General features: G+C 38.5%; 1 protein-coding gene across 1 annotated transcript; it reads left to right on the forward strand.

Annotated features, from left to right (window-relative positions):
• Window positions 1–4,562: 4,562 nt before the first annotated feature.
• Window positions 4,563–5,504, forward strand: LOC147368354 (olfactory receptor-like protein OLF4). Its single transcript, XM_086408795.1, has one exon. The coding sequence runs from the start codon at window positions 4,572–4,574 to the stop codon at window positions 5,502–5,504; it is 933 nt and encodes a 310-aa protein (XP_086264921.1). The 5' UTR covers window positions 4,563–4,571.
• The last annotated feature ends 8,679 nt before the right edge of the window (window positions 5,505–14,183 follow it).

Consider the following 14,183-nt stretch of genomic DNA (forward strand, 5'->3'; position numbering starts at 1 on the left):
AAAAAACATTAAATATTGTTCCTTCAGCTTTTCACGAAGTATATTTTTATAATTTTCATTCTCAGATCTTTGCCATTTTACTCTTTAATGAGAATCATATTGATGTGATTAAAATTTCACTCTTCAAGGTATTATTTCTGAAATCAGTCATAAATTTTTATTAAATGTCATTAAATATAATTATTTTTATCCACTAGACTTTCACTTATTTTCCTTATTTTTTTTATTTTATGAATTTTCTTTTCTATTCTTTTTTCTATACAAATGCACATTTTGAATCAACGAAAATGAAGAAACTATAGGGTCTTTTTTCTGGATTTTAAACCATAATGGAAAGGCCTAATACAATAAAATAAATGCATGAATCATAAATAAATCATTTAAATATATGAATTTTCACAGCCTGGAGGACTTCATGGAATATAACTTGGTAGGGTAAACAAGGAGGGTGGTGGGAATTGCCTTTTATAGGAACCATAGCTTAAATTTAACAATCTCAACATATTTTTTTCTATCATTGACTTAGTAGCAATTTAATGATAAAGAATATGAAAGACAGTCAAAATTGTAAGTAGCACAGTCACATTGTAAAATATTACATAACAACCAAAATAGATACATTAATTACTTACTCAAGCAAAGAAACATGTCTAGAGAATGTCCACTGGATGTGCCAAAAAGGAGATCAAAAACCAATGCTCAATAATAGCAGCAAATAATGTCACAAAGAAAAATGAAATAAGGACCAGCACACCAGCACACCCACTATTGCACTATATTAAACAATTGTGGTCAAATGAGCATGGATATGTACAGGAATAACAGATCAGGAGGATAAGGTAGATATCACTGTGAGGCAAGTGGAGCAATAAAGTTTCAGTCTGTGTGTGGTCCCTAGAGTCTGAGGTCACTTCAGAATCCTCACTGCTACTTATTCTTTCTGCAACCTTACTCTTCTATTGGGCTCCTCATTCATGTTGTTTACCTCACATTACCAGGATTTCCCTTTTTAAACTAGTCTTGCCTTTACTGAGGTAGATTCTTGAGATTTAGACTATCTATAAAATCTATGCCTTTATTTTATGGTCCAGCATGCTTGCACATAGAAACAAAGAAGTACAAGCATATGCACACTCTTGCATGACTGAACAAAGAGAACTATGCAACAGCTTTGCATGTTATCCTTACTATGTATTTGTGATGGTCTCTGAGTTTTTCTTTTGTAACTTATTGGTACTACTCTGTTTAATTCTTAATATCATAGTCTGAAACCCTAATGGGTCCCAATCTCAGAATATGAACATTTCTCTGGCATATCCTCCTTACTTGCGTTAGTACAATTGACCATCTATATCTGCAGCTTCCACATCTGTTGGTTTGCCCATTTGCAAATCAAAACTATCCAGAAAATTTCAGCAAGTTCCCGAAAGGAAAATTTGAATACTCTATGCACCAGCAACTATTTACAGGACATTTCTCTGTTATCAGGTATTATAAGCAATCTAGAGATGATTTAAAATACAGTACACTCACCCGTGGTGGATTCATGTTGATGTGTGGCAGAACCAATACAATATTGTAAAGTAAAATAAATTAATTAATTAATTAAAAATTAAAAATAAAATAAAATACAGTACACTGAGGATATATGTAGGCTATGTGCAAGACTACACTACACCATTTTATATGAGACTTGCTCATCCTCAGATTTTGGTATATGCAGGAAGCCAATGCTCCATGGATACAGAGGGACACACTTCTGTGTTTTCTTCCACCATTGCCAATTTTTCTGAAAATAACTTCTCTCACTCTTTCTTGCAATATATGTATTTATTCAGTTACCTTTCCAAGCAAACTAAATCTGATATGGAAGAATGGTGAGTAAGTATAGCACTGCTATGTGCCTCTGGGCACTCACAGTCTGGTGATGGATAAAAAACATGGACATATATAAAATTTTCAAAATGATAACCCTTCTATCAAAATTAAGTGCACAAAATGTCTTTTTTTCTGTGAAAATATTAAGAGGAAAATAAAGCTTCATAAAATAGATAAGTCTTGGCAGTCATAAAGTGTAGATGAAGATTTGGATATGAAAAGGAGGTGAAAATTTCCACATAGACCTGTGGTGAGACTCCAAGAAGAGGGAAACAGGTGTGTAAAGCACTGAGCATCAAAGCTGCAGGGTCAGGTGAAGCAGTCAGTCAGGTTCAGTGTCCGCGAGATCCATGTGGATGAGGGCAGGACAGTGTGAAGGTGAAGCTGGCCGACAGGTCTCAGAGACTCAGGCTTCATGTTTGAGGCTAAGGAACTTTGTCTTCATTCTCCATTGAAATGTCACAAAGGGGAGAGGAAGTTTGAGGATCAACTTTGCAATATAGAAAATTTATCTGGATCAAAGTGAATATAGGGCTAGAGGGGTGCCAGTCAGTGACAGATGGAAGAGACAACAATGAATAGAAAAAAAAAAAAAAACTGTGAAACTGAGGACCAAGAATTGAAGAAACAGAGACATTGGAGGAGTAGAAAAAATCCGCCTCATTTTAGCCTAAGTGTTAACCATTCATTTACCAACAGGAAATATTAATCTGTCAACTACCTTAGGATGATTGATACTGTTCTCCCCACTATTTGAATGATGATATTAACATTTTGAAAGGTTAGGTTGGCTTTCCAGGTTTAAAAAACTAAGGTGTGGTAGATTTGAAATTCAATTCCAGATTTCCTAATTCAAAAGTTTTGCATTTTATATCATTAAGAAAAGTCTGGTCTTATGATCCTTTGTATTTCAGCAGTATCAGTTGTAATTTCTCCTTTTTTATTTTTAATATCACTTTTTTGAGTCCTCTCCCTTTTTTCTTGAGGAGTCTGGTAAAAGGTTTATCAATTTTATTTATCGTCTCAAAGAACTTTTCATTTTATTGATCTTTGCTATTGCTTGCATCAATTCTATTTTGTATTTTCTGCTCTGATCTTTATGGTTTTATTCCTTCTACCTAAGGATTTTGTTTGTTCTTCATTCTCCAGTTGCTTTAGGTGTAAGTTTAGATTGCTTATTTAAAACTTTTCTTGTTTCTTGAGATCTGATTGAATTACTATAAACTTCCCTTTTAGAACTGCTTTTGCTGCATCTTATAGGTTTTGGGTCATTGTGTTTCTGTTGTCATTTGAATTTATGTTTTTTTTTTTTTTATTTCCTCCTTGATTTCTTCAGTGATCTCTAGGTTATTCAGTAGCATGTTGTTTAGGTGCCATGCATTTTTCTTACAGTTCTTTTTCCTCTGATTGATATCTGATCTCATAGGGTTGTGGTCGCAAAATGTGCTTGATACAAGTTTAATTTTCTTAAATTTTCCGAGGCTTGATAGATGTCATCTATCTTGGAGAATATTTCATGTGCACTTGAGAAGAGAGTGTATTCTGCTGCTTTGGAGTGGAAATCTCTAAATTTCTAATTTGTTCCCTATAACTGCTCACAGTAGTCTTTCATGATCCTTTGTATTTCTCTGGTATCAGTTGTAACAACACTGCTTTCATTTCTGATTTGTATTTATAAGTGTGCTGGCCATTCTGCTGCTGGCATACACTTCCACACACAACCTTGTGCGTCTGTCCTATTCTTACTTGAAGTCACTGTTCAAATGTCAACTTGTTTGCCAGTCTTGCCACAACAGTCATGAAAAATAGAATGCACTATTCACTCTCACGTTTAGATTTGTTTTCCATTTTGTCATATCATTCGTCTCCATTTGAAGTTGTATAGAATTTTATTATTTCCTTATATACTTTTTCTCTATCAATGAATTGCAGGGATTTTTGTGGTTCAGCATCCATTATTCATAGTCTGCTGCTGCTGCTGCTAAGTCGCTTCAGTCGTGTCCGACTCTGTGCGACCTCATAGACGGCAGCCCACCAGGCTCCCCCATCCCTGGGATTCTCCAGGCAAAAACACTGGAGTGGGTTGCCATTTCCTTCTCCAATGCATGAAAGTGAAAAGTGAAAGTGAAGTCTCTCAGTCATGCCCGACCCTTAGCGACCCCATGGACTGCAGCCCACCAGGCTCCTCCATCCATGGGATTTTCCAGGCAAGAGTACTGGAGTAGTGTGCCTAGTTAGTGCCTAAAATGTGGCCAGACTTCGCTGTACATTCCTTACATTCATGAAGAATTTCTCATTAAAAGTTTAAAATTCTTGTCCTGTTAGATAAAAAGCAGATTGGGACAGAAATTCCACATCATAAGTGACACAGAATATCCCAAACCAGGACTGTGTAACAACCTAGAGTTGTTCGATGGGGAGGAAGGTGGGGGAGAGGTTCAAGAGGGAGAGGACATAGGTATACCATGGTGATGTTTAGCAGAAATCAACACAATATTGTAAAGAAATTACCATTCAATCAAAAATAAATAAATTTAATTATAAAAAAGAAAGCCAGATCCATACAATGAATATCAAAATTAATGTATTGACTGAAAAGTATATGCAGTAGCATTTAGAATATGTGACTAATGTAAGTTCATGTGAATATTAATCGTATTATTTGCTTCTCTCCTCAGAGTCACAGTCAGCATATGGAATCAAGAAATAAAACAAGAATTTCAGAATTTTTACTTCTGGGATTTTCAGAGGAACCAGAAATTCAGCCCCTCATATTTGGGCTTTTCCTCTGCATGTACCTGATCACTGTGTTTGGAAACCTGCTCATCATCCTGGCCGTCAGCTCAGACCCCCACCTCCACACCCCCATGTACTTCTTCCTCTCCAACCTGTCCTTTGTAGACATCTGCTTCACCTCTACTACCATCCCAAAGATGCTGTGGAACATCCAGGCACAGAACAAAGCCATAACCTATGAAGGCTGCATTATCCAGATGTATTTTTTCATACTCTTTGTATGTTTGGATGACTTCCTCCTGACTGTGATGGCCTATGACCGCTTTGTGGCCATCTGCCATCCCCTGCACTACACGGTCATCATGCACTCCCAGCTCTGTGGGCTGCTCATGCTGGTGTCCTGGATGATGAGTGCTCTGAATTCCTTGATACAAAGTTTAATGGTATTGCAGCTGTCCTTCTGTACAGACTTAGAAATTCCCCATTTTTTCTGTGAAATTAATCAGATGGTCCGACTTGCCTGTTCTGACACATTTTTTAATGACATGTTCTTTTATTTTGCAACTGGGATGTTTGGTTTTTTAACCCTCACTGGAATTCTTTATTCATATTCTAAGATAGTTTCCTCCATAAGAGGAATCTCATCAGCTCAAGGGAAGTATAAAGCATTTTCCACCTGTGCATCTCATCTTTCAACGGTCTGCTTATTTTACTGTACAAGCCTAGGAGTGTACCTTAGCTCTGCTGCTACCCAAAGCTCACACTCAAGTGCAACAGCCTCAGTAATGTACACTGTGGTCACACCCATGCTGAACCCCTTCATCTATAGTCTGAGGAACAAAGATATAAAGAAAGCTCTGGAAAGAATCATTGAAATGGCAGCTACATAAGGTCCAACTGTTTTGGGGCTGAAGTAGTATTGTGATTTCAGAACTGAGATAAAGGGAGCCAGAAATTGATATTTTTTATCAGATTGTAGAAGGAGAACTTCCTCTTTTTCTCTGTTTCTTGGAATTTCCATGTGTATGAATTCAACTCCTCTACACAATTTATGTAACTCACTTTATTGAGCTTTATTGTGAATAATACCTTTAACTTTGATAGGGATTGCAATGGATCTGTAGAATGCTTCAGGTAGTATGAATATTTTAATAATATTAACTCTTCTAAATCATGGACACTTGATAATCTTTTCATTTATTTGTCTTCTTCGATTTCTCTCATCAGTCTCTAACAGTTTTTAGTGTATATGTCTTTCAACTCCTTGATAAAATGTATTCCTAAATATTTATCTCTTTTGAATGTTATTAGATAAGTCCTGGGAGCTTATCTAGTAGCTGTGTCATACTGCAGCTAGTAATATGCTTATTTGACATGATTGCCTTTGAAATGAATGACTCAAAAATCAAAAACTTAATTTTAAGCACTTTTATTACAATCAAAAAAGGTTAATGGTAATGTACTTATATTGCAAATATGCTACTGTCACTTATAAATGCTTTCTTGGTTTTATGTTATGTCTAAAATGTTGTTGCTGTTGTTCAATTGCTAAGTTGTGTCCAACTCTGTGACCTCATGGACTGCAGCATGCCAGGCTTACCTGTCCTTCACTATCTTCTGGAGTTTGCTCAAACTCATGTCCATTGAGTCAGTGATGCTATCTAACCATTTCATCCTCTGTCACCCCCTTCTCCTCTGGCCAGTATCAGGGTCTTTTCCGATGAGTCAGCCCTTCATGTCAGGTGGCCAAAGTATTGGAGCTTTAACTTCAGCACAAGTCCTTCCAAAGAATATTCAGGGTTGATTTCCTTTAGGGTTGATTGGTTTGATCTTCTTGTTGTCCAAGGAACTCTCAAGAGTCTTCTCCAGCACCATGGTTCAAAAGCATCAATCCTTCGGCATCCAGCCTTCTTTTTTTTTTTTAATTTTATTTTATTTTTAAACTTTACATAATTGTATTAGTTTTGCCAAATATCAAAATGAATCCGCCACAGGTATACATGTGTTCCCCATCCTAAACCCTCCTCCCTCCTCCCTCCCCGTACCATCCCTCTGGGTCGTCCCAGTGCACTAGCCCCAAGCATCCAGTATCCTGCATCGAACCTGGACTGGCAACTCGTTTCTTACATGATATTTTATGTGTTTCAGTGCCATTCTCCCAAATCTTCCCACCCTCTCCCTCTCCCACAGAGTCCATAAGACTGCATCCAGCCTTCTTTATGGTCCAAATCTCACATCTGTACATGACTACCGGAAAAACCATAGCTTTGACTGTACCAACATAGTCACTGTAAAAATTATCAAATATGTATCTCCAAGTTGTGACTACATGGAAAGATAAGTGGGATTAAATTGACCTAATAATGAAAGGTTGCTGCTACCAGACATGACAATGCCAGGATCCATGGCCTCCAGAGGAGTTGAATTCAGTCTGGGGCCAGAGACAAGGCTTAATTACTCAGAGGTGTTTTTGTTTTTTCTTTCTGTAATAAAGTTTTATTAAAGTATAAAAGAGATGGAGAAAGTTTCTGACATAGACATAAGAAGGGGACAGAAAGTGCCCCATTGCTAGTTTTTAGCAAGGAGTTATATACCTATAAGCAAGCTACTAACTAGAGAAAGGAAAGCCTCAAAACTGAGAGAGTTGCACTAGGCCCCTCATTTAAAACATGCATTTTGAGATAGCATTCACACAAGGTGAGTCATCCTTGTGCATCATCCTGGGCTCACCCAGAATTTTTATTTTATTTTATTCATATCGATGAAACAATTCACATGAATCTTGAAGAAGGGCAGATTTCCAAGCAAATACTCAGTTTATTAACATAGCTTAAGAAATACATTTCCATGAGAAAAACACATTGGTCAGCTCAAGGTTTGAGATGAAGTTAAGTTCTGGTGGAAACAGGTGTCTCCATGGCAACACAGGATTAGAAGAGAAAAGAAAAAAAAAAAAAAAAAAAACTTCCACTTGCAGTTTATTTCCTCTTGCAGCTTGGGGATCTAGGACCTCCCTACTGAGACTACTTTCAATAAAAGCTTAGTGTCAGAGAAAACCATAAAAATGAGGAACTAAAATGTCAAACCAAGTATTTTGTTAATATGCATAATATTTCTTTATCATGCTCTACATTTGTTTATTAAAGCATGAAACACTGATGACCATAGGTTAGGAGACACATTCATTGAGATGAAGGCTTGGTTTCTGTATTTTATGTTTTATTACTGAATTATCTTCCTTTTTCTCCTTGAACTGTTAATGCTACCTACAAATATAATATCTCCTATTATTTTACAAAAATCCCCCATTTCCTGAGATTTGTCATAAATACAAAAGGGATGGTGGATGAACAATATCAGTTCATCCATTTCCCATCTTCTTCATGCTCAGGAGTCTCTTCATGCTTCATGATCAGAGGATGATCTGCAAGACAGCTTGATATCTTGCCCAGTCATGTGATTCAGGGCCACCAGTGTTTCTGCACAAATATGCAAATCTGTCCACCTCTCCTTGTGACCTAGAAGGTAATCTCAAGGTAGTCACTTATTACTACAGTTGTCTGAAATAAATTGAATAACAGAATGACCATGGATGTTCTCTTCAAATGTCAGAACATATGCCAAAAATTAAAAGCTCTGTTTATTTGAATTATTTTATCAGTTAATAATCCTGCATAATAAGCTATTTTATGTCAAATTTAGATACCTTATTACCTTTTTGTTTGATGAACTTATTTGCTAGGGAGTTGTACTGACTTATTTGTGCTCCTTATAAAGGTGTAGTCAGTTGTCAGTCTCTACATTAAGTTTCTAAGCCTCATCCATGATGTTAGAAAGTCTGTGGTGCTTTTCTGTTTTTGATCAATGTATGATGAGCTTTCTGTGTTTCTGTATCTAGGATAAACTTCTATTTGCAAAAAAAAAAAAAAAGAGTTTATCATGTGAATTACTTAAATTTAAAAACTGTTTCTACATCCCTAAATGAGGCTTGGCTTTCTTCCCGTTTAGAAGACATTTCTTCCTCCCTGATAAGGGAGAAACTACTGCCTATGTTCTAGACCATCCCCTAGCCATGCACCACTAGAGTTTTTTTCCATTTAATTAAATTATCAGAGTATAATTACACACAATAAAATGTATATTTAAAGTGTACAATTTGGTGAATTAAAGGACTTAGACAAAAATTAAGAGAACACATTGCATATTTCCATTTATGTGTAATTTGACAGTGCACATAGCTTTAAATGCTTTGTTATATAATTGTGAAAATTTTAAGCTTCCTGAGGCTCAATTCCTTATTTATAAATTCAATTTGGAATATTAAATATAACTTCATATAGATGCCCTGAGAAATAAATGAAACATGTGGAAATTCATTTTTATGCAAAGAAAATGTTTCAAAGGTAATGTGACAGTGTGTGTGTTTGCATACTTCTTTCTTTAAAATAAGTACAATCATACAAATACATATAAACACAAAAACACAATTATGATTCCATTTTTTATGTTGAAAAGAAGCTTGAGAGAAAGTTGGACAGAACAGAAATGAAAGTAATGAATATTTAAATTAACATGATTTTAAAAATATTGATATATAGGCAAAAAATTTAAAGTAAAATGGGTGACTCCATTTTCATAACGGATAACTTTTGCTTTCTTAAGTTCAATGTCATCATAGACAACATTTAGATTTATGCAATGAGGAATTCACTAATAGGCCAGAATATCTTCATATTGATTAAAAATGTGTTTCTCCTTGGTGTGAGTTTTTATCATAAAATGTTCTTATTACTCACAGTAGGCCAAGTAATGAATGGAAAGTCAATGGGGAACACATGTACACCCATGGCTGGTTCACGTGAATGTATGGCAAAAACCACACAATATTGTAAAGTAATTAGCCTCCAATTAAAATAAATTTTTAAAAAATTTAGAGTCTTCCCAAGTAGCCCTAGTGGCAAAGAATCTGCCTGTCAATGTAGGAGGTACAAGAGACTTGAGTTTGATCCATGGGTTGGGAAGATACTCTGGAGGAGGAAATGGCAATCCACTCCAGTATTCTTGCCTGGAGAGTTCCATGGACAGAGGAACCTGGCAGGCTACAGTCCATGGGTCGCAGAATCGGACACAACTGAGCATACATACACTGCAACTACATTATATAGAATAAATGTCTATAACCATTTCCTATTGCTATTATATAAAAAAAAAATCCAACTTCAGTTTCCTAAAAACAACAACAACAACAACAAACAAATATATGCTTTTACAGTTCTAGATGTCAGAAGTTCAATTACTCCCAGGGACTAATGTCAAATTCTGGGGTTGTGGTTCAAGGTGGCAGAATAGGAAGATCCTACACTCACTCACCTCAAACCACAGATGCACCAAATCTCCAATTATGTATGGGTCAATTTTTTCCCGAAGTAAACCTGAAAACTATGTGAACATCTTCTCCATAACAAAGCTAATAAGGCTTCATCAAGATCGTAGGAGAAGCAGAGAAGTGGTCTCTTCAAAAACCCCACCCCTGCCATTGGTGACCTACAGGTGGGCAGGATCTCATGCTTACAGATATTTTCCTTGATGGACAATGGGTTTACACCTGACATCAAGCATGCCCATTCTTGGGACCTACACAGAAAGGTCTCAAGTCACCAAAAAGCATGGCATTGGAAATCAGTGGTGCTTCTTTCCAGGAAACCCCAAAGTCAGTATGGAAGGGAAAGTGTTCTTACACAGCTCATGTGCAGATTCACTTACCCCAGGAGCAGCATAAAAGCAGCAGTTTTAAAAAGCACCTAGAACATATATAGAGAAGATTCATTAGTTAATTAAGGCTTCTGCTTAGGGTGCAGGGGCTTACTGATATTTTCTCTGAGAACAGGGACATTGGAAGTGATCATTTTTTGCTCTCAATCCACCTTGTTAGTGTTGTCATTAGTGTGTGCCACTATTAACATGAGCTCAACCTTCCAAGTGTCCACAAGAATGCCCAACAACCAAAAAAAAAGAATGCCCAACAACCATGTGTTCCCTTCCCCTCTTGAGGCCAACAAGCTTTCTGGGAACTTGTGTTCTTCTTGCCACATGGAAGTGGAGGGTTTGCCCCACACCCACACTATTCCATGCCCCTGCTATGTCCAGTGGGCTTTCTTCAACTATGGGCTCTCCCATGACCCTGTACCCTTATAAGGATTACTCACCAAGGCTACTCACATCCCCACTGCAGCCAGTGAGATTAACCTGATTCTTCTGCAGCCCAAATGAAGCCAGAATGCTTCTCCTGCACTTTTTGCCTTTCTAGGCCCTGATGCAGCTAAACTCTTGCCCTGATCTAGAATCCCTGGCAGCCTAACTGACACCAGAGAATTTTCCCCTCTCATGTGCTCATCTTCCTGCAATACAGGAGACCCTGGTTCGATTCCTGGGTCGGGAAGATTCCCTGGAGAAGTGATAGGCTACCCATTCCAGTATTCTTGGGCTTCCCTTGTGGCTCATCTGGTAAAGAATCCGCCTGTAATGTGGAAGACCTGGGTTCGATCCCTGGGTTGGGAAGATTCCCTGGAGAAGGGAAAGGCTACCCACTCCAGTATTCTGGCCTGGAGAATTCCATGGGCCGTACAGTCCATTGGGTTGCAATGAGTTGGACATGATTGAGCAACTTTCACTCACTCATGTGCTCATCCAGGCTTCCCTGGTGGCTCAGATAGTAAAGAATTTTCCTGCAATGCAGGAGACTTATGTTTGATCCCTGAGTGGGGAAGATCCCCTGGAGAAGGGAATGGTAACCCACTCCAGTATTTCTTGCCTGGAGCATCCCATGGACAGAGGAACCTGGCAGGCTACAGTCTATGGGTTTGTAAAGAGTTGGGCATGATTGAATGACTAACACTACTACTACTATGCACTTATCCATGGCCCTGATTCATGTGAGCTTGCCCTATGTTCCTACCCCCTCCCCCATATAGCTGGTTCACTCACACCAGACCTAGACTCCCCTACAGCCCATTGTGTCCATCAGGCAAACACAATACACACAGGAGATGCCCCTCAAGCACCCAGCACTTGTGGCCAGGCAACCACTGTTTGGAGGGCCACAGGACTGAAATAGTCAGAGAAACAGTTCTGAGCAGGCTACCACCCTCAAGGCACAACATACAAAGTTGCCTGAAACACTTTTCCAAGTCTTCCTTGAAAAAGGCCTATTCACTTGTGCTGGAGCTTTAGCCTGAGTTGCATGTTTCGTATCTAAAGGCTATAGAGGAGCTCATGGGAGACAAAGCTGGGGGATGGCATCTCAGTGCTCTTCTTTGGCCTCAATGTATCTCACAGGTACCCCTCAGAAGGAGTTTATACACTCATCTGGATCTCCAATTTTTGCAACTAGTCAAGAGTACACCTACTGTGTTTCATCAGTAGGCCAGCAGGGGTTTTCATCACGTACCCACAGAACTGTAAATAATTGTAATATTTAAATAACTGCCACCTGACAATCTATCTTCCAACTAGTCTAAAAACATGTATTGACAGTGGTCCCTCCCTTTGGCACAGATAGGGCTTGCTTGGAACCACCTCCAACACTGGCACCAAATAGAAGTCACAGAACTGAAGGACACAATAACTGAACTAAAAAATACACTAGAGAGGTTTAACAGCAGACCAGATGATGCATAAGAACAGATCAGCAACTCAGAAGACAGGGTAGTGGAACTCAGCCAAACAGGACAGCTAAAAAGGCAGAGAAAAAAATAAAATGAAGACAGTTTAGGACATACCTGAAGCAACATTAATTGGAATGATATTTGCATTACAGGGATCCCAGAACAAGAAGAGAGAGAATGCAAGAGAGAGGGACAGAAAACTTATTTAAAAGAATAATTGCTGAAAATTATTCTAGCTTAGAGATGCTGAGAGACTGTGAAACAAAAACTCAAATTGATCAAGAGCAAGACACATTATGATTAAAACAACAAAACTTAGCATAGAATTTTAAAAGCACCAAGGGGAAAACAACTTACTACATACGAGGGCACTCCTAGTATATTAAGAGATTTCTCAAAATAAAATTTGCAAGCCATAAGGGAGTCACAACCAAGATAATCACTATGGTGTGATCACTCACCTAGAGCCAGAAATCCTGGAATTAGAAGTCAAGTGGGCCTTAGAAAGCATCACTACGAACAAAGCTAGTGGAGGTGATGGAATTCCAGTGGAGCTATTTCAAATCCTGAAATAGGATGCTGTAAAAGTGCTGCACTCAATATGCCAGCAAAGTTGGAAAACTCAGCAGTGGCCACAGGACTGGGAAAGGTCAGTTTTCATTCCAATCCCAAAGAAAGGCAATGCCAAAGAATGTTCAAACTACCACACAATTGCACTCATCTCACACAATAGTAAAGTAATGCTCAAAATTCTCCAAGCCAGGCTTCAGCAATACATGAACCATGAACTTCCAGATGTTCAAGCTGGTTTTAGAAAAGGCAGAGGAACCAGAGATCAAATTGCCAACATCTGCTGTATCATCTAAAAAGCAAGAGAGTGCCAGAAAAACATCTATTTCTGCTTCATTGACTATGCCAAAGCCTTTGACTGTGTGGATCACAATAAACTATGGAAAATTCTTCAAGAGATGGGAAAACCAGACCAGCTGACCTGCCTCTTGAGAAACCTATATGCAGGTCAGGAAGCAACAGTTAGAACTGGACATGGAACAACAGACTGGTTCCAAATAGGAAAAGGAGTTCGTCAAGGCTGTATATTGTCACCCTGCTTATTTAACTTCTATGCAGAGTACATCTAGAGAAATGCTGGGCCGGAGGAAGCACACGATGGAATCAAGATTGCCCGGGGGAAATATAACTAACCTCAGATATGCAGATGGCCCCACCCTTATGGCCGAAAGTGAAGAGGAACTCAAAAGCCTCTTGAGGAAAGTGAAAGAGGAGAGTGAAAAAGTTGGCTTAAAGCTCAACATTCAGAAGACTAAGATCATGGTATCTGGTCCCATCACTTCATGGGAAATAGATGGGGAAACAGGGGAAACAGTGCCAGACTTCATTTTGGGGGGCTCCAAAATCACTGCAGATGGTGACTGCAGCCATTAAATTAAAAGACGCTTACTCCTTGGAAAGAAAATTATGACCAACCTAGATAGCATATTTAAAAGCAGGGATATTACTTTGCCAACAAAGGTCCGTCTAGTCAAGGCTATGGTTTTTCCAGTTGTCATGTATGGATGTGAGAGTTGGACTGTGAAGAAAGCTGAGTGCCAAAGAATTGATGCTTTTGAGCTGTGGTGTTGGAGAAGACTCTTGAGAGTCCCTTGGACTGCAAGGAGATCCAACCAGTCCATTCTGAAGGAGATCAGCCCTGGGATTTCTTTGGAAGGGATGATGCTAAAGCTGAAACTCCATTACTTTGGCCACCTCACGTGAAGAGTTGACTCATTGGAAACGTCTCTGATCCTGGGAGGGATTGGGGGCAGGAGGAAAAGGGGACGACAGAGGATGAGATGTCTGGATGGCATCACCGACTCGATGGATGTGAGTTTGAGTGAATTCCAGGAG

Source organism: Bos grunniens, chromosome 7 (assembly GCF_055505025.1).
Source record: "Bos grunniens cultivar Pamir isolate PY7600 chromosome 7, Bosgru_T2T1.0, whole genome shotgun sequence".
Taxonomy (NCBI): Eukaryota; Metazoa; Chordata; class Mammalia; order Artiodactyla; family Bovidae; genus Bos; species Bos grunniens.